We start from the raw sequence: 18,138 nt of genomic DNA, 5'->3' as shown, positions 1-18,138 counted from the left end.
GAAGAACCAGCTCAACTGGCACATACAAGTGCAGGGCAAGAGCAAGAGGTGGGTGAGAATTATCCCTTGAACTCAGTGGCGTTTTCTCCTGGAGGCCAAGGGAAGCCAGGCTTCCCCTGTTTTTTGGATTGTAGTTATAATTTTAATAAATAAATAAAAACACTTCCTTTAGTTTCGGTTATTATTCTGCCGGCCCATCTCTCCCCCATTCTCATTGAGTATTTTACAAAGAGTGAAACAGCGGCCCTCTAGATGTTATGATGAAACAGTAGATTGCACTCTCTGTTGCGAGAGGAGGCCAGCCGAAATTGGCTTCCCTTGGTGAAAAGAAATGGAGGGATTGACCAATCAGATGAGGCTTCGTCATGCCTCACAATCCATTCAAATCGCATCAACTTCAGTTCGTACTGCAAGTGCAATTATGGAGGGTGGAGATTTGGAGTATTTCATCAAAAATAATTTTACTAAACTTCCGCTACAGCAGCAACTAAAAATGAAATCTGATGACAGGCCAATGCCCAAACTGGAGCTGTGTACAGAGAGGAAAAAGGGAGCGAATCGGACATAAAACTTTAAATAATAAAAAGCGGTTTTCTAACATTTGACATTTCATGTGGCCGGACTGGGTCAGTTTCCAGGACTGAATTTTAGTCCCAGTCCTCCCCTGACCCAGAGCCATATAATATGGCGCTGACAGCAGACGTTGTGTGGAGTTGCATCAGGTAACGCGAGACACGGCTGATACTTGCGCATTAGTTTCTGTCATGGATCAGTATCAACAGTCCCTGCCAGTAACGTTACTATATTATCAATAATACTTTAGTTATAGCCTGATATATGATAGCTAACTGTACAATGTTGTGATGTGACCGATGTTAGCTAACAGCTGTCTGTAGCTAACAGCTGTCTGTAGCTAACTCCGGTCACTCACCAAGACAGCTGCTCTGTTCTCCACTGGTTCTCCTCACACCAAAGCTCCATTTCTCGCCGATGGCCGTTATTTCTTCTAATCTTTGGCTGCTCCTGGTCTCTTGGATGCCTAGCAGGCTCATAATTATAATCATATGCATTCGAATATATATTTTCAACCTCTTCTGTGTCAAAACTAGCATTGTGATCCATGTTTATTACGTTAGACCGGCCGCTCTCCCCCATGTTACGTCACACGCGGGAGGTCATGTGGGAAGCTTTTTGTATGCGGAAGTAAAAATGTCTCACAAAAACGACGCCAGATGTCACTGTAGTGTATATTTCTGTATATCTTTTTGAAAATCTAGTGTATTCATCATTTTCCTACATATTTATTCACTGGTGTGTCTAACCTGCAAGTTGCTCTTTAAGTAAAAGTTTAAACTAGTTTTGGGAAGAAAGAGATATAGTGCTCTTCCTCTCAGGCAGTTCTGCCGGTGCCAGTCTCATGCAGCTAGCCAGATCCAGTAATGATTGATTGATGACCGACACTAGAGAATATGATTATTTATAACTAGTCGAGCTACTGCAAGAGGTGGATAAGATGGCTAATTGTGATAGGTCTAACTGGAAGCATGTGTTTTGCTCGGCTCACTGGTCCCGTCGTGCATGAACATGGCCTAGCTTATGATATGAAAGCCTTTTTATCAAAAGACACCTGAACAATAGGCATTGCTAGCTTGGTTAAATGCAGTGTTCTGATTGGTCAAGTTGGAGTCTTTTTTTCGCTGGCAGACCGCTGCTAAGGATAGCAGACCTTTACTGACCAGGAGGCCGTTCTGATCAAGGGACTATGCAGTCCTATGAAAAGCTGTGGACAACAAACACATTAGTTTTCATCCATCAGAGAACACCATGGAAAACTTTTTGAATAATTCATTTTTATATGTTTTTGAGAGCACAAAACTTTGGATTCATGATAGTTAAACTGTCCCCAAAGAAGAAAAAAAAAGAGAAGAACAATTTAACAATAAAAGTTTTGGGATCCTGATCACCCTGTCAGTGCTCTTTTCCCATTAATTATACAGCTGTTTCTATTAGGTGTAGAAATAACCCCACAGCGTTTCTAGGTTTACATAGTCCTATTTAATTTGTTCTACTACCTCCCAAAATTACTGGATGATAAATAAACCCATTTTGAGAAATGCTCGTTTTAAAATCATTATGCTTATATTTGGCAGATTGAACTGTAGCTTTATTGTGTGTTTTTCTCCTCCATAAATGGATCTGCTGACCTGATGGCGGACTCGGCGGTGTACACGTCTCTGGTCAGCCCCTCCAGGTGGATGTGGGGCTCCTGGTCCTCCTGCCCTCGTTCCAGGCGGATGCTAACGGTCAGTTTCCTCTGCAGGGCCTTCAGCTGGTCCATGTCTTCCTGCGACAGCTGACTGATGTACTGGTCTGTGATGGTGTTCTGCGCCTGCTCTGCCATAATCAGCTCCTCGATCCTTTTCTTAGCCTGTTTCACAGCCTGCCGTGGCGTGTAAGAGATGTGGAAATAAAAACAGATATGGCTACACGCAAGAACGTTTTCATCCCTTTATCCTATCTGTCTCTGAGAGGTTTTTATGTATGAGTAAAGGCCTTCCCTCCACTATCAAGAGGTCCTTTCAAAGCAAAGAGCTGAATAAGTGAATCATTTCATATTCACCATGTCGTTATCGGCACACAGCTGAAACGCGGTCGGTTCAAACTCCTCACTCTCCAGAACCAGATGATCAGCGCTGGGTTGCTGATCCAAAAGTCCCATAAAAAACGAAGTCGCTTTGTCTAAAAAACATCAAACTAGAATTACTACTTCTCGTTCATTCTTCCGCCAACCATTTAGATTTCAGTTTGCATTCATGTATTTTCAAAATGTAGTCATCCCATCATTTTATCCTATTAGACAGTTGTTTGAGATTGTCATAGTTACTGTAGCTTGGGAATTCTTTAGTTTTTTTTTTTTTTAAGCAACCTTCATCTGGATCTTTCGTTCTGATCAGTTCATCGTTGAGTCTTAAAATGTGTTCCTGGCTTTCTGAGATATCGCATTCAAAAAAAAGTAAAGGATGTATATTTAAATCCTACATACACAAATACTAACCAGAGGATGCAAAAGTAGATTAATCCGGCACTGAAAATAGTCCCCAACATGTGTGCTTAAAATAACAAAATAACCAATGGGCTTGGAGCTGAGCACCAAAGACAGGAAGTCAGACAATATTGAAAGGCAGACTAACATTTTGTTTCGATCTAAACATGAGGGAGACAATAAAAGATAACATAAAAAATACTGAACAATGTAGATCACAAGAAAAAAATCTCACTTCCAGAGCAGTGTAGTGAATACCTTTGAACTTTGTGAAGGTGCTCTTCTCCTTCACCTCCTGCCCCTCTCTCTTCTTCATGCTCTTGAAACAGTGACATCATGACCGTCTGAAAGATCAGGATCTTCACGCTGTGGACAAACCTCGTCTGCTTCTTCCTCACAAAGTCCACCACCGCGTCCACCATGGCGTCCGCCACGTCCGACGGACTGACCCCTCCCTGACCTAACGGGCAGATACGCTAATGATGATGAATGATGATGATGATGATGATGATGAGTATTGTCTTGCTTGTCTGAGAACCTTGATAGTATACACTAAAGACTAATAGCCTAAACAGCATGGCTTCTTAAAGCTTGGCCTGTTGGCTAATGCTAGTATGACATAAAAAAGCCATTAAAAAAAAATCACGGTACAGTGTTTTAAAAAATATCTTAGTATAGAATGTCATTAAAAAGTGTGTATGTTAAAAATAAAACTCGTAAAAAAGTCACAGTATACTATGTCCTCAAAAGTCTAGTACATGATGTCATAAAAAATCCTGCTATAGAATAAAAAGGTCACAGTGTATGATTTCCACTGTACTGTCGAAGATGGGTCAAAGATGTCAGCCTGGCGCACAATTCACAAACTAAGAACAAATAAAGCCCAATGGCCCCGACAAGCTAAAGCTGAGATGTATTTATGTTTATCTCAGTGATTCACTGTTTCTAGCTAGTCACAAGTCGGGGGAATCAAGCGTGTTTACTATAGAGGTATGATCCCAAAATTAACAGATTTTGACTAAGCTAACGTTGTAGGTGCGCCGTCCACACTTAAAATATACATTTTGGATTGGTTTCTGTAGAAATCTGAGGTATAGAGTTCTGGGTGCTGTTACCCACAGCCAGGACTGACGTTTCTGATTCAACAACATCAGTATGTCATTAAATACAGGAGGAGACAGTGTCCCAAGAAATCCCCGCTAAATTTTAAAAGTTAAACTCTCTAGAATACGCACATTTTGCGTGACTTGTTTTATGTGCGTCGCCCTGCCAGACCGTGAATATATCTGCATGTTTGCATTTACTTTATATGTAATAGCCAAGTGCAAAAAATGTGCTTACTGTCCAATGTAAACCCACCATTAGTACTGCCCAGAGATTGAATGTGTCCGATTGCAAGTTATAAGCCATGTATTTCCAAATGGCTAAACTTATCACCTCCACCAGACTGTACATTCAAACATCTGTGCACAGCGAACCAGTGAAATGATCAAAATAACTCAAAACTAAATAAATGACAAAATGAGTGGGTGAATAAGGAAATGTTTGAGATTAACCAGAATTTGAGTCTCATTTCAGCCAATTCAGCTGAAAAGTTATCTTGAAAAACACAAAAAAGTTTCAACAAAGCTTTCCTTTGTCAGATTAAATAATAGTTTTGTTAGCACTTACCTGTGCCCAGGGCTGGGAAGGCGACGGAGTTTAACTTTTTCTCCTCACAGTATTTCAGCACTGAGTAAACCACGTCTTTAATATTGGCAGGAGTATTCTGGCCCACGATGTGGATGATGTTTTTGCTGGGCAGCAGGCCGGCCGACGTCAGGATGAATGTATCAGCCTGGAAACTCTGGGAACTCACTACAGAGAGGAACCAAACACACTCATAACACATTGTTCTGCAAGTGCCTAAAAACTAGTTAGAAAGCTAGCAGAGGAGTCGAAGTATGTGGATAAACTGTTCAAATAGATAGCTTGTAAATCATAATAAATTAAAATTATAGCCTAAATCAGGGCTGGGGAACCTCCGGCCTCCGGGCCGTATACGGCCCGCGAGACCATTTGGTACGGCCCTCGAGATAATTTATAAACACACGCAAAAAAGAAAAGAATTTAAGAAATATAGACCGCAAAAAAAGAAAAAAAGCGAGTGCCTGTTTTTCCTGGCCAAGATTAGGGTCCTTGAACACAACACGAGCCTAACGTGTCTGACAGGGGTGCAGTTTTGACAGAGAGCACAGAACGCCGCTCCGGCACTTGAAAAATTGCAGTACCCATAAGGAGCCGTACACATGCCGCAGTTGTTGCGTGGCTGTGTCTTTAGTTGAAAGCCCAGTGGGCGATCTGTTCATCTGTCATACTGATCATACAGTAAATAACTTTGTTGTTATTAGCATCTGGTTAGCTAGCTATGCTAACGAATATAAGAAGCTTTTTCTCCAACCAGTGAGGTAAAGGCACATCTTTATCATCATCTTTATTTATTTTATCTTTATTTATCTGTTGTTATTTTTGTTTTACTTGCTTGTAAGCGCTTTGAGCACCAGGAAAAGCGCTTTATAAATGTAATGTATTATTATTATTATTATTGATATGATCATTATAGTTATAACAAAATAAGAGAATAAAGTAAACAGGTATAAAATACTGTATGACAGTAAAACAAAGTTGTTATTAATAAAGAAGAATACAGTTTGAAAGGAGAGTGATTTGTAAAATATCCATAAAGAAAAAAAAAATCTGCTTACAGTTCTGTTTCATATGGGTCTTGAGAGATGTATCCATAGATCTCTTCATGTTGCTCTCAAAGTGCACCAGATTGATGCTTTTAACTTCAATATTTAAAAACTAATCTTCCCGGGGAGCATGCCCCCCGGACCCCCCTAGAGGGTGTGAGGTACCTCCCCACTTAAATCATGTCCACATGGATATGAAACTAAGTACATTTTCAAACATCTTGTGTCCATATCTTTCTGTTGTGGTGGTCATGCCACACCGTGCACGTGCATGCATGCGCGAGTCATGGTGAAATATCTGGATTAAGAGGTTGCTTTTTATTTGCATAGCAAAAAAAAAAAAAAATGGGCTGTTTGTTTTTAGTTTTTTTAAGCAGAGGTCAATAATTTGTACGGCCCTCGGAGGATGTTGAAAAAATTGAAATGGCCCTCGAGAGGAAAAAGGTTCCCAACCCCTGGCCTAAATAAATAGATATATGGTTGAAATATTATTACAGTATGACATTTACAAGATTAATTCCCTCTACGTACCGATCACTGAGCACTCCTGCTCAACTGTTAATCCAGCGCTGTCTAAGATTGCCTTGGAAACGCCTGAAAAATGATAAACAAAGAGAAGAGAATCACTAATGAAACATAAATCAACCAATCAGTGTTTAAGTCAACATTCAGGTAGCCATTGAAAATCATTCTGCTTTTTTCATTTTTGGTCGATGTGAGGACACTTTTGCTTCAACAAAGTGAGACATACAGTATATATATTATGTACTCTACTTCTGCTTGGAATGGATTTTTTCTGCAATAAAATATTATCATGTTCAGATCAGATAAATACATTAAAATAGAGAGTAACAGGAGTACTGGAAGAGGAAAGTTAAAAGTTCAGCTAACAAATTAATGCTGGGTAAAAACCTATGCTAACATTAGCCAAAATAAGCTAATTGGCATATCATCTTCCATCTGTAAAATTGAATACGAAAATAGGTTAATTTAATGGCCTGTACAATGAACTTTTAATTAAATAGAATAATGAATATTCATTTTCATCTTTAATCTCACATTTAGAAAGGGTAATGTACGGAAGCCGACAGGTGCAAGCACGTTACAGCGACACAAAACATTTCCATTAGGAGAAACGCGCTGCAGTTGTTGCGCTTTTGCACCTGTCACGCTTTTGCACCTGTCGGCCACCGTAGAATGTATGTAATTAGTGTACATTTTCATCTAAAAAGTCTAATATTGCCAAATGTCAAAATAAATATGCTTTTTGGATGAAAGATTTATACCGTTACTTAAAACTGACTATTGAAGTCCCTGCATATCAATTTCTATTGAAAACAACTGAAACAAATTGTGCCTGGAATCATAGAAAGAACTTTTAACGGCCCCTACACGCGGCGGCGTGCGTTGAAGCTTCAACGCTTCTGCCCATTCACTTTGAATGGGGTGACGTCAAGCTTTGCCGAACTGCATTGTGGGAGCAAAGCGAAGCCCACAATTGCTTCAAAAAGTTGAGCAATGTTCTACTTTTGAAGCTTTGACGGAAGCGTCAGCTTTGACGGAAGCATCAGCCAATCGAATCACATGCCAGTACAAGCTCTAGCCAATCAAACCACGTGCTTGTGTGTCCGGGGCGGGAGATTCATGTGATTGGCTGTTGGTCGAGTTTCAGACATGCCCGCCGGCAAGCCTCGACGCACGCCGCCGTATGTAGGGGCCGTAAGTCTTATACAAAAGGAGTTATCAGATAAACGATAGTTCAATATTTTCTAAATTAGGATGGTCCTTTGAGTTTAAAGTTGTACAAGTTCAGTTAAGAGGAAGATGATGGCTGATAAAAAATTATTTTGCTGTACTGTATCATATTTGTGGCTGTTTAGTTTTTTTGATACTGAGATTATGTCTACGATGTAAATAAATATTTTTCTGTTGTTGAGCGAACTGGAACAAATTCCAAAAAATGCTGTTAATATGGCAATACCTTATTGAATTTTAAATCTTTAGAAATACGAGTCACCTGATTTAAGGGAAAAGTCTTTATTGGAGGAGTTGATGATGACATCACAGGCCTCCTTGGTAATGTCTCCAGACGACACCTCCAGTGTGAGCTGACCCATCTGCATCTGATACACACCGAGGGAGGGGGACGACACCTGACCAAAGGAGGCTGACACACACACACATCTCTTCTTAGCTTTTTTGTATTATAAAATCTTCATTCCTACCAATGTATATATGATCCAAACTAGAGTTCAACAATAGCGTGGTGAACTGGAGGCTCAAGACATCCGTTAAAGTCACCTTTACGTCTCTCAAATTAAAGTATCTGGGAATTTATCAAATCAATAACATTGTATAGTTACAGACTTACTCCATTTTACCCTTTACATTCTCAACTTTCTATTTACAGATTACTGCTGTGTGACTTTGTTGCTATGAAATTCCACATAGGTTTTTGGAGGCTTCTTACCTGAGGACGGCTGTGATTGGCTGATTGGATGATGACTGACTGGCCTAACGGGTGACTTGGTTCTCTGACCACTCTGACCACTGAACTCCCTGGTGAAACACTGACAAACAGGATGATGGTAGATGATGTTAATAATACTCCATACATGTCTCTTTGGGTATGGAAGTTCAGTTTAAAGCTGTACTAAAGAAATAAAATTGTTTGACATTGATGGATAGTAAAAAAAGAAAAACAAATCAAAAATCAATGCAGCAGAACCAGATCCATAATCTTTTTTTATTGCACACATCATGCTCCCCATTACCCACAATGCAACTTGGCAGCCAGCATTTGTCTGTGATATTGTGGTTACTAGCTGCTAATGGAGCCAGAGCAGAGATCTGGTAAGCGCAGGAATGTATAATCTTCAAACTCTGCATTTTAACTCATTGGACATTTTCTACTGTGAGAAATGTTTCATTGACAATATTTAAAAGGTAATAACAGGATGAAATGAACTCACATCCACAGTTTGCTTGTCACTCGGGTGAACGACGATGGCCACCGCTCTCAGATAGCGAGGGGATCGTCTGCGGCTGAACGAGTGGATCTCCTGCAGCAGGACTCTGGACACCACGTCTCTGGGGAAGCTCAGGTTTCCTGTGCCGATGGCGGGGAAAGACAGCGATGTCATCTGAGTCTTCTCAGCCTCCTCCAGACAATATCTGATGATGGTTATCAACTCCTGACACAAAAAGACAACACACATGTTGGTCCGTTTCCCTCCATATTACCAGCAACTAGGGCACATTGATAGTCGGCCAACTGTCTTTTTAAGTGAACATTGTAGGTGCTTTCCATTTTATGCTACTTCCAGTGTTGTAGTGAAGTCACAAATTCTCGAGTCCGAGTTCAAGTCTGAGTCGAGTCAAGTCGAGTCCCAGTCGAGTCCCAGTCGAGTCCGAGTCGAGTCCGAGTCCAAGTCATCATTACTTGTGCTTGAGTCCAAGTGCAAGTCCAAGTCTGAGTTTTATTGTCTGCATTGCTTTTATTCTGGTTTTTCATACCACTGCTACGATGACGACACCCAATTCATTCAGTCTTTTCCCCGCTCAGAGACCCAGGTCGTCGCACGCATCTCTGCTTGTCTAGCGGACATCTCTCAGTGGATGTCTGCTCATCACCTCAAGCTCAACCTTGACAAGACTGAACTGCTTTTCCTTCCAGGAAAAGATTGTCCCACTCTTGACCTGACAATCAACATTGGCACCTCTGTTGATTCCCCGACTCAGACTGCAAGGAATCTGGGTGTGACCCTAGATAACAAACTGTCCTTCACTGCAAACATCGCTGCTGCAGCCCGCTGCTGCAGCCCGCTGCTGCAGATACACTCTTTACGTCCCCTCCTGAACCAGAAAGCGACGCAACTTCTCTCACCAATTCCAATTATGGTTCCAGCGGGGACCTTGTTCCCTGCGTGTGCCTCTCCACCTCTGTTTCTTACTTGCTACCCTTTTCCCTCAACCTATCCTAAGGGAGTGCATACACGTTAGTTTAGCTGCTATAGGCTTGGACTGTCAAGACTGCTGTGGTCCTGTGTCCTGGATCCTCTATCCTTACGCTTCTGCCGAGGCATCAAAAGTTGAACATAGCTCAACTTTTGCAGCGAGCCACGCCAGCAAAGCTCCGCTTCGCTTCCCACAATGCAGTTCGGCGAAAAGTGACGTCACCCCATTCAAAGTGAATGGTGAAGCTTTCAACGCACGCCGCCGTCTGGACGGGCCATTACGCATCTTCCGGCGCAGACTGAAAACTCATCTCTTTCGACTCCACTTTGAGCGATAGAACTATTAACAAAGCACTTGTATACCAATAAAGGACTGGCTTATCTAAAGCCAGTTGAGTAGCACTTGAAATGTTTTAGCTCTATGAAACCTGATGTACTTATATGATTCTGTTTTCTTCAAGTTTGTATCTTCTTGGTCGAATACACTTATTGTAAGTCGCTTTGGATAAAAGCGTCAGCTAAATGTAATGTAATGTAATTCTGTATTTTACATAAATTTGTCTATATAACTGCTGTGAAGCACTTTGGGCTGCAATTATTGTATGAAAGGTGCTATACAAATATAAGGCTTATTATTATTATTATTATTATCAAGGTTGGGTTTAGTTGCAAGATTGCCTTAAAAGAGCTGCCTTACAAATAAACACGGTCTACATTGAACACAATGACCCACTTTCACCATTTCAGTTTAGTTAGTGGTTCCAAAAGAAACTGAAAATACTTTAACATTCCACTGACCTAACTAAACCATCACTGTACTGAATTACTTTGACTTTATTAAGGATGGGTCTTAAACATAAATATTGAAATTATTTTAACAGTGAACTAATCAGCACCCAAGTGCCACTCGAGTACTCCAACTCTTGCCACTTCTATGTGACTTCATTTGAAAGTGAAATAATGTGCTTTTTACTTCGCTACATTTATCTGACTGCAGTTGAAAACCTCACACCAACACATAAATGAGTTCAATCTACTTCCAATTCAACCAAAAAACACTGTCAAACGGTGATGTTTAAGCTGTGAAAGTCAGTGGGTTTATGGGCAATGGTGTACACTAGATGCCGAGATGTTGAATAAACATTGCATTAGATTATTGTTTTGTTTTTTAAATGACTTTCCTATCAAAACATATTGAGTAAATCAAGTGACATACTTTTGAGAGATGATACGTTGTAAAGCTGGGTCTTTAGTTTTTAGGGTTTTCAAAAATGAAAATGGGACTTTTAAATGAAGGCTGAAACAGAATTATCTTAATTGTGTCTCTTACATTTAATACAGCTGCAGTTCTCTAAAGTAGGTACTGTATATGATGCTTAAAACACAATGTTTCCATTGCATGTTCATTTAGCTTTCTTCATTTAAAATTCAGTTTCTCTGGAGCTCCTTTTTAAATAATCCCTCACCTCATGGCCCGCTCCGTTGTTCCAACAAGGGCAAACGGTATGAAAGACTTTCCGACAGTTGAGGTTGAAGCCATCGGTGATGACAACATCGCCCTCTGGCAGCGCCGTCGCCCCCCCTTCAGTCAGAACTGCCCTCTGCAGGCCTGGCCCGGCCACCTGCAGGATGGCTTTAGACACAGCTCCCTGGATCAGGTTCATGTCCGCTGAGATGGTGTTGATGATGACGTCAGTCTGTGGACCAAAACCACAGCGTCTTCACAAACTTTGGACTAAAAGTTAATTATTATTATCCTTATTAGTTTAAAAATACAGTAAAATATTTACTGATTTCAGCTAGACTTTTATTACAGGTTAGTGCAAGATGACAAAATGAACTTAATTGGTTAACTTGGGATCACCTCTAAAGAATACTTATACACAGTTAACACATCCTGCCGTTCTCTCCACCCACCCTTCCTCTCCATTCCAACCATCTATTCCCTTTCTAACGTCATCCTTAGCCACATCCCTTCATCCCTCACTCCCCTCATCCCTTCATCCTCACACACAACCCTTCACCCCTCCATCCATGATTCCTTCATCACAACTCACATCCCTTTGACCCTCCCACATCAATCCCTTCACCCCTCACGTTCCTCATCCCTTCATCCTCACCCACAACCCTTCACCCTTCCACCCATTGATCCCTTTATCCCTACATACCAGCATCCCTCCCTCTCCCTTTCCCTGCATCCTCTCTATCCGTCTCCTTTAATCCCTTCCTATTCAACTAGTGCATACGTTTCTAAATATCTAATTCCACCTACAGTCTGAGGTGCCTGTAATCAGCTCAAGCAGAAATTAGCCTGAGAGGGAACCCCCACCCTATGTCTTCCTCTGCCCAGACTTCAGCACATCCAACCGGACCAGCATAACAGATGGCATGCTTCACCCACCTTCACCCCTCCCTCCAAATTAATTATTTAGATTGACATATCCTTGTGGTGTGGTGTGGCCCCTCAGGGCTCGACATTAAGGGCTGCTCGATGGCCCGGGGCCATCTAGTATTTAGCTCGGGCAATGAAGCCTCACCTGCTGGTTGCCCGATCGGGCAATCTATTATGCCAGCAGCTCGCGGATCCAGTAATGAGTGACCCGACAGTAAAACTAAACATATCTATAACTAGTTTAGGTAGTTTCAGAGGTAATTAAAATAGCTTGTGTGATATTCTAACCTGAAGTGTGTGTTTTGTCCGCTCACCGCTGCATGTGATCATGCAGTGCTGCGTGTCGACTCGTCAGCAGCAGCTGATCCCTCTCTCCCGTCAGATTAGACTTCACTCGCGTTTATGTCCATATTGATCAGATCTAGCTAGTTCTAGCTAATGACAGGACTACCTGCTTATTAAAAGACACCTAAACAATAAGTGTCGCTATGCAACTGGGTGAGGCCACAAAGTATAGCGCAGCATTATGCATTTGTTTACATGCCCACCGGAACCCCGAGGCATTACCAACAGATCAATGCACAATCAACCCATACAGGACATCTCTTTCTCCACATTAAGTGTTAGACATTAGAATTGACTATTCTTGTCTGTCACATACTTTTCTTCTCTGTCACATAAGTGGCGCAACTGAAGCGGTATTGTGCTAAAGGGAAATTATTGTGACCGAAGAGATTTAGATTTGCCGGCCAACGGGAACGCTGACGTCGCCATTTTGTGTGCTTCACGGATGCGCTCGGCTCCTCTCGGGTCTGCTCGGTCAGCTTCCGGATGAGGAGGCATTCGTTCGACCAACTTACAGTAGATAACATTACAAACATTTTTAACAGGGGCCATAATAGTGTAAATAATGTTTGTTTTGACAGTTACAACTGATTGTAATGTTTTCTACTTTTTTACATCTGGGAAGGCATTTGCCTTCATCAGATGGAAAGTGTCTTGACCAACAATTTAAGTATTTCTTATAGCTATGCAGGGCATGCAAGCGAGCAAACACAAACAAGAACAAACAAACAAGTGAAATGAAGAATAAAATTGAAATTGTACAATATAATATTGTGCTGGTTCATCTTATAATTCAGTCTAGAGAATGCACCAGGCAGCATCTAAGACCTGCAAAAATCTAAATGTTCTAGGGGGAGGCCCCCCAAACCCTTCGTGGCATTTTGTCCGCACGCATTTTTCAGGGCAATCTCTATTGGGCTCAGGGCCATCTGTAAATAAGCTTAGATAGCCCATAGGGCCATCTCCCAAAATCCTTAATGTCATGCACTGCCCCTGCTAGAAAACGTTTTGCTATTCACGGACTCTGTCTACTAAGGCAGGGTTTGTACTTGTACACACTCACACACTGTATGTCAATATCATCAATATCTCTATTCAGACTATATTCTTATATTTTATATATATTCCATATAAAAAACCATGCATGTTTTTGTTTAAACATTTTCCTTTTTGACAGTGGCGTTTTTGGTAATGTTTCACTTGTTTCTAGTTTTCAGTTATTATTTATTGTTTTATTTTGGTATACTCACCTTTGTCTCCTCTTTCCGTGTCAGGTTGTCTAATCTCCTTGTGTCTTGCCCTTGTAACTAATGATTAGTGTAGTATTTTTTGTTTGTCTGTCGTTACTTGCTTGTTATGTACTCTCTGCTATAGTATTTTCATGTTTAAACCATTTAACTCGGCCTGCTGCCCCCTTATCACTTTTTCTGCACTTGATGACTTTATGTAGATCATTATCATAATCAATATGAAAAATGATAAAAGCAAAAATGGTATCCAAGTTTAAGAATAGGAATTATTCTTAAAGCCAAAGTTACTGGCATTCACCCGAATTTCTCCTATTATTACTTTTACCATCTAGTAGATATTACATACCTAATCCACAACAGCTACTTTCAGAATAAGGCATCCACAGAAACCTGCATCAGTAATATACTACAGTTTATCATCAACTGTTTTTCAATTGGTGCTTTAATAATACTCACAGTCTGGTCCTGGATGTTTCCCTTCAGCAGAACAATCCTAAGACCCTCCGACGTGGTCTGCTCCATCTTCCCTGACCTACAGCCAATCAAAGAACATCGCTAATGTCATCAATGTGAATATGGTCACCATAACTGTGTTCGTTTTTGTTGCCAAAAAAGAACAAAATATATTAAAAAGTATACTTCCTGGTCTACAAATTTGTAATCCTTATTTTTCCAGTTTGGTACTTTTCTTTTGTAAGATTAGCATTGGTTTTGATTTGTTCCAGACTCTATAAAAGACCACAATACTGTGGTCTTTGAAACTTAACTTACAAGAGCAAAAGCAAAAAGAAGCAACCAGCAGAAAAGAAAGATAAAAAGAAGATCCTTACCCTCCATGCCCTTCAGACCTGGAGTGTCCCCTGGGGCTCTGACTTCCCCTGTTAAATCCAGCTGCTGTCCCCCGAGATGCTCCTCCGTGTTCTCCTCCTTTTCCTCCTCCTCGTCCTCCTCCGGGTTCTCCTTCACGTCCTCCTCGGCGTCCACCTCTGCGTCCTCCTCCTCTTTCAGCGCCTTGATGGCCCCTGGATGACTGGCTTTGACCTCGACCCCACTGATGTCTGCTGGGAAGTAAGCAGTAAAGCTCAAACACACACAAATCTAACTTCCAACAAGCATGTCTGACCTACGTGTTGTTAATTGAACTGGTATAAAAATAGAACTGTAACAGCATATAGCCTTAGAATTGCTGAACACAATTTTTTTTCCAATTGATCCCGAAACAATAAAAAATCATCCAATTGATGTTTTCTGGAGATTGTTACTCTGGACAAAGCTAGCCAAGCTGTAGTATGCTTTAATAATAAGCAAAAGGTCCTCAATTTACCCTGAAACCCCGGTGCCTCTTCCTCCTGCCAGCTGTGGTAGAGTCAAAATGGGTCCGAGGTCATTGAACTCTCTGTTGACAGCTGTGGCCAAGACCTTAACGGTGTTATGGATGTTGTCCACCAGCTGGATCTCCGTCAGTGACCGTGGAGCTCCTGGACTGTCACAGTACTCCTTCACTGCCTGTGCTATGGTGTCAGCACAGAGGTCCACAGGAAACCCGAACACTCCTGAGCTGATCGCTGGCAGTGCAATGGTGGAGCAGTTAACTTGCTCTGCTTGTTTCAGACTGTTTTTAACAGCAAGCTTCAGACGTGACACTGCTGTCATCTTATCTGAGTCATGGAAACGAGGACCGACGGCATGTACGACGTACTTGCAAGGCAGGTTGCATGCACCTGTTACGATGGCTTCACCTGGGCGAAGTTTTCCTTTTACCTGTATATAGTCATTGCTGATTTTCTGCAGTTCTGGTCCTGCAGCCATGAGAAGTGCATGAGCCAGGCCTCCAATGTGCTGTAAGTCTTCATTAGCAGCATTGACCACCGCATCCACGTTTAGGGTGCAGATGTCTGCATTGCTGACGGAAACTAGAACCCCATTGGCAGTCTTCACTTTGCAAAAACAAAGGCCATTTTCTTCCCCGTAGTTCTCTTCTTCCTCTTCTTCTTGATTCTCTGGACAGAGCACGACCACACAGCTGTATTCGGTCATTATTGTAGAAAGGAAAAGGCTTCCTTGAGTCTGGAAGTACTTCTTGGCTCCAGGCTTATCCACAACAAAGTTGTCAGTGGAGAGAGCACTAGTCAGTTCCTGAAAGCAGCATTTGGCTTTCTGTACATGAAGACGAGCCCCTGCCAAAGTTATCTTTGGCCTCTCTGAATCAAATTGGACTTTAACAGCATTATCTTTGGCAATACTGAACCACTCTTGTTTTTTTTTATTCTCAATGAACTGAACAACTGCAAAGGACCCAACGCGAATGGTTTCTTTAACTTGTGAGAAGTTAACAATGAATTCCCTCAGACTATTGCTAACCTCTTTTACTGGAATCTGGAAGCCGGTCACAGTTATTTGGTTTCTTCTTTCTGGTTGGATCTGAATGGCCACTGTTTTATTCTTTAAGGAGTTGAAGGTATCCAACAGCTGTTGGTTTAGGTCCACCCAGTTGGGAAGTTTCAGAACTTCTTGATCTTCCACATCCAGAGTCTCCACACTAAACATTGTCTTCATCTTTTTCTCTGCAACAGCAAGGACAGGCTCAGAAGTCCCCAACAGTAAAACCCCTTTGCTATCAATGCTGTAGATGGCACTGATGCCTTGGGATGTGAACAGGCTCTTTGACATGTCCATGGCATCCACTGTATTAAGATAGTCTAAAAGACTTGGAGGGACATTCAGCTGCTTCTTACTCATACCCACGGTCTGCTCCAAGATCCATGACTTAGTCTTGTAAACTTCTGCAGGTAGTCCTGTAATGGTTAACTTCTGGGCGCCTTCATCCAACGAGATTTTCATGTCAGGGGAAATATTCTGGGCAGCTTTGAGTAAGCCCTCCTGATTCAGGATGTAGAACTTTGCAGGGGACATATCCATACACTCAGATACACCTTCTGTCTGCCGTTTGATCTGGCTGATGGCTTTAAGAACGATGTTCTCCACAGGACCTTTGACTTTCTTTATATCGTCACCCCGGCCAGCCACAGTCAAAATCCCCCGGGATGCATCCAGAACGAGGGCGGCATCTTCCTTGACAACGTAACGGACTTCTTTTTCTGCAGCTTTCCATGCACTGGCATTCACTTTACATTCGAAGGCAGAGTACTGAGACATTTGCTGACGGAAGGCTTCTTGTGCTGTACTCTTCCAGGTATCTACATGTTTGGCAGTTAGACCTTTCTGCCTTAAAAGGCCGGGGAGAGGGCTGAGTATTACATCAGGGTTGTCCAAATTCACGCTACAGAAGTATGAAGACATCTGATCGTTGATACTTTGGAACAGTTTCTTCTCCCGGAGGAATCTCCAGACTACATTGTGAACACTCTCTCTGAAGGGCTCGGGCATCTTCCATGTTGGTCGTTCTTTGCCGTACAAGGCGGTGCCCATGGACTCATAGTACGGATACACCTTGAAAGTTATGGATCGCATCGCATGGTCTTGTTCATGGCAAATGCTTTCCACAACTGCAGCAAAACAGGCAACAAAAAAGAAAGCTCAAGTAAATAATTGTTATTTTTGTTAGAACAAATTTCAACTTTAAATTACAATGAGCAATGCATGAGTAGTAAAGCTAAATAAACAAACCTTTGGTGTTATTGAAAGTTGCAATGGCAGCATGTTCATCTGGGATCATGACGACATTGACAGGCAGTGTCCAGCTCTTCTCAAAAAACAGCTCCAACATCTCTGGAAAGGAATCACAAATAAAGAATGAGAACTAATAATAGTGGAAATCACTGCTGGGAAACTGTGATTAACATTGTGTGTACCTTTAACCACAGTCGGAGGAAGATTCTCCACCCGGATGCTCTCTGCTGCCTCCAGTGGTCGAGCGGTCAGTCCGTGTTTCTGTAGCTTCTGACTGCACTGACTGCCAGTGAGGAACTTGTCCACATCTGCAAAACACTCCTGATTACTCCTTCAAGACTGAAACCGCCGTATCAGGTGACAATTACACATGTTAGGAATGATTTACCCTTAACCTACAACAAGGCCTGGTGAAAGGTCTGTTATCTCAGGTATATGTCGTCGCTCCTTGGTGGATACATTTTCTATATATTTCGTTTCTTTCTCAGAATAAATACTTTTTTTCTACTAATTTAAAGGATGATTTATCCTCCGCTCATTTCATATGATTTCGAGAACAGCTGCTAAATGGATTTTCTGTATTGCCATCTGCTTCTTCAAATGTCAAATAATAAAAATGTTCCTTTTTGTTAAAAAGGGCAAAAATACATCGATATGATAATATGGGGTACATATTGTAATATACAATCAGTTTACTCAGAGAATTGTCAGTGAACACTAAATGAAATACGAATAAATTATTGTCATCCCAGTGTTATAATTCTGTTTATGAGAGGCTTTGACTGTGTAG

At 41.5% G+C, this 18,138-nt stretch overlaps 1 protein-coding gene across 1 annotated transcript in view; it reads right to left on the bottom strand.

The window, feature by feature from the left end:
- Positions 1-50: 50 nt before the first annotated feature.
- Positions 51-18,138, bottom strand: part of LOC307045085 (protein mono-ADP-ribosyltransferase PARP14-like) — a 28,545-nt gene continuing 10,457 nt past the window's right edge. Inside the window, 15 exon segments of the mRNA XM_079690589.1 lie at positions 51-2,440; positions 2,621-2,739; positions 3,302-3,366; positions 3,368-3,503; positions 4,715-4,900; positions 6,307-6,369; positions 7,793-7,942; positions 8,246-8,345; positions 8,748-8,969; positions 11,198-11,428; positions 14,175-14,250; positions 14,549-14,776; positions 15,043-17,224; positions 17,346-17,447; positions 17,531-17,656. Of these exon segments, the coding sequence (XP_079546715.1) occupies positions 2,165-2,440; positions 2,621-2,739; positions 3,302-3,366; positions 3,368-3,503; positions 4,715-4,900; positions 6,307-6,369; positions 7,793-7,942; positions 8,246-8,345; positions 8,748-8,969; positions 11,198-11,428; positions 14,175-14,250; positions 14,549-14,776; positions 15,043-17,224; positions 17,346-17,447; positions 17,531-17,656 (4,262 nt within the window). The 3' untranslated portion in view covers positions 51-2,164.

The sequence above is a fragment of the Notothenia rossii genome (genome assembly GCF_949606895.1).
Source record: "Notothenia rossii genome assembly, chromosome: 6".
Taxonomy (NCBI): domain Eukaryota; kingdom Metazoa; phylum Chordata; class Actinopteri; order Perciformes; family Nototheniidae; genus Notothenia; species Notothenia rossii.
The sequence above is the reverse complement of the archived record's forward strand: the minus strand, read 5'-3'. Positions and strand labels throughout refer to the sequence as shown.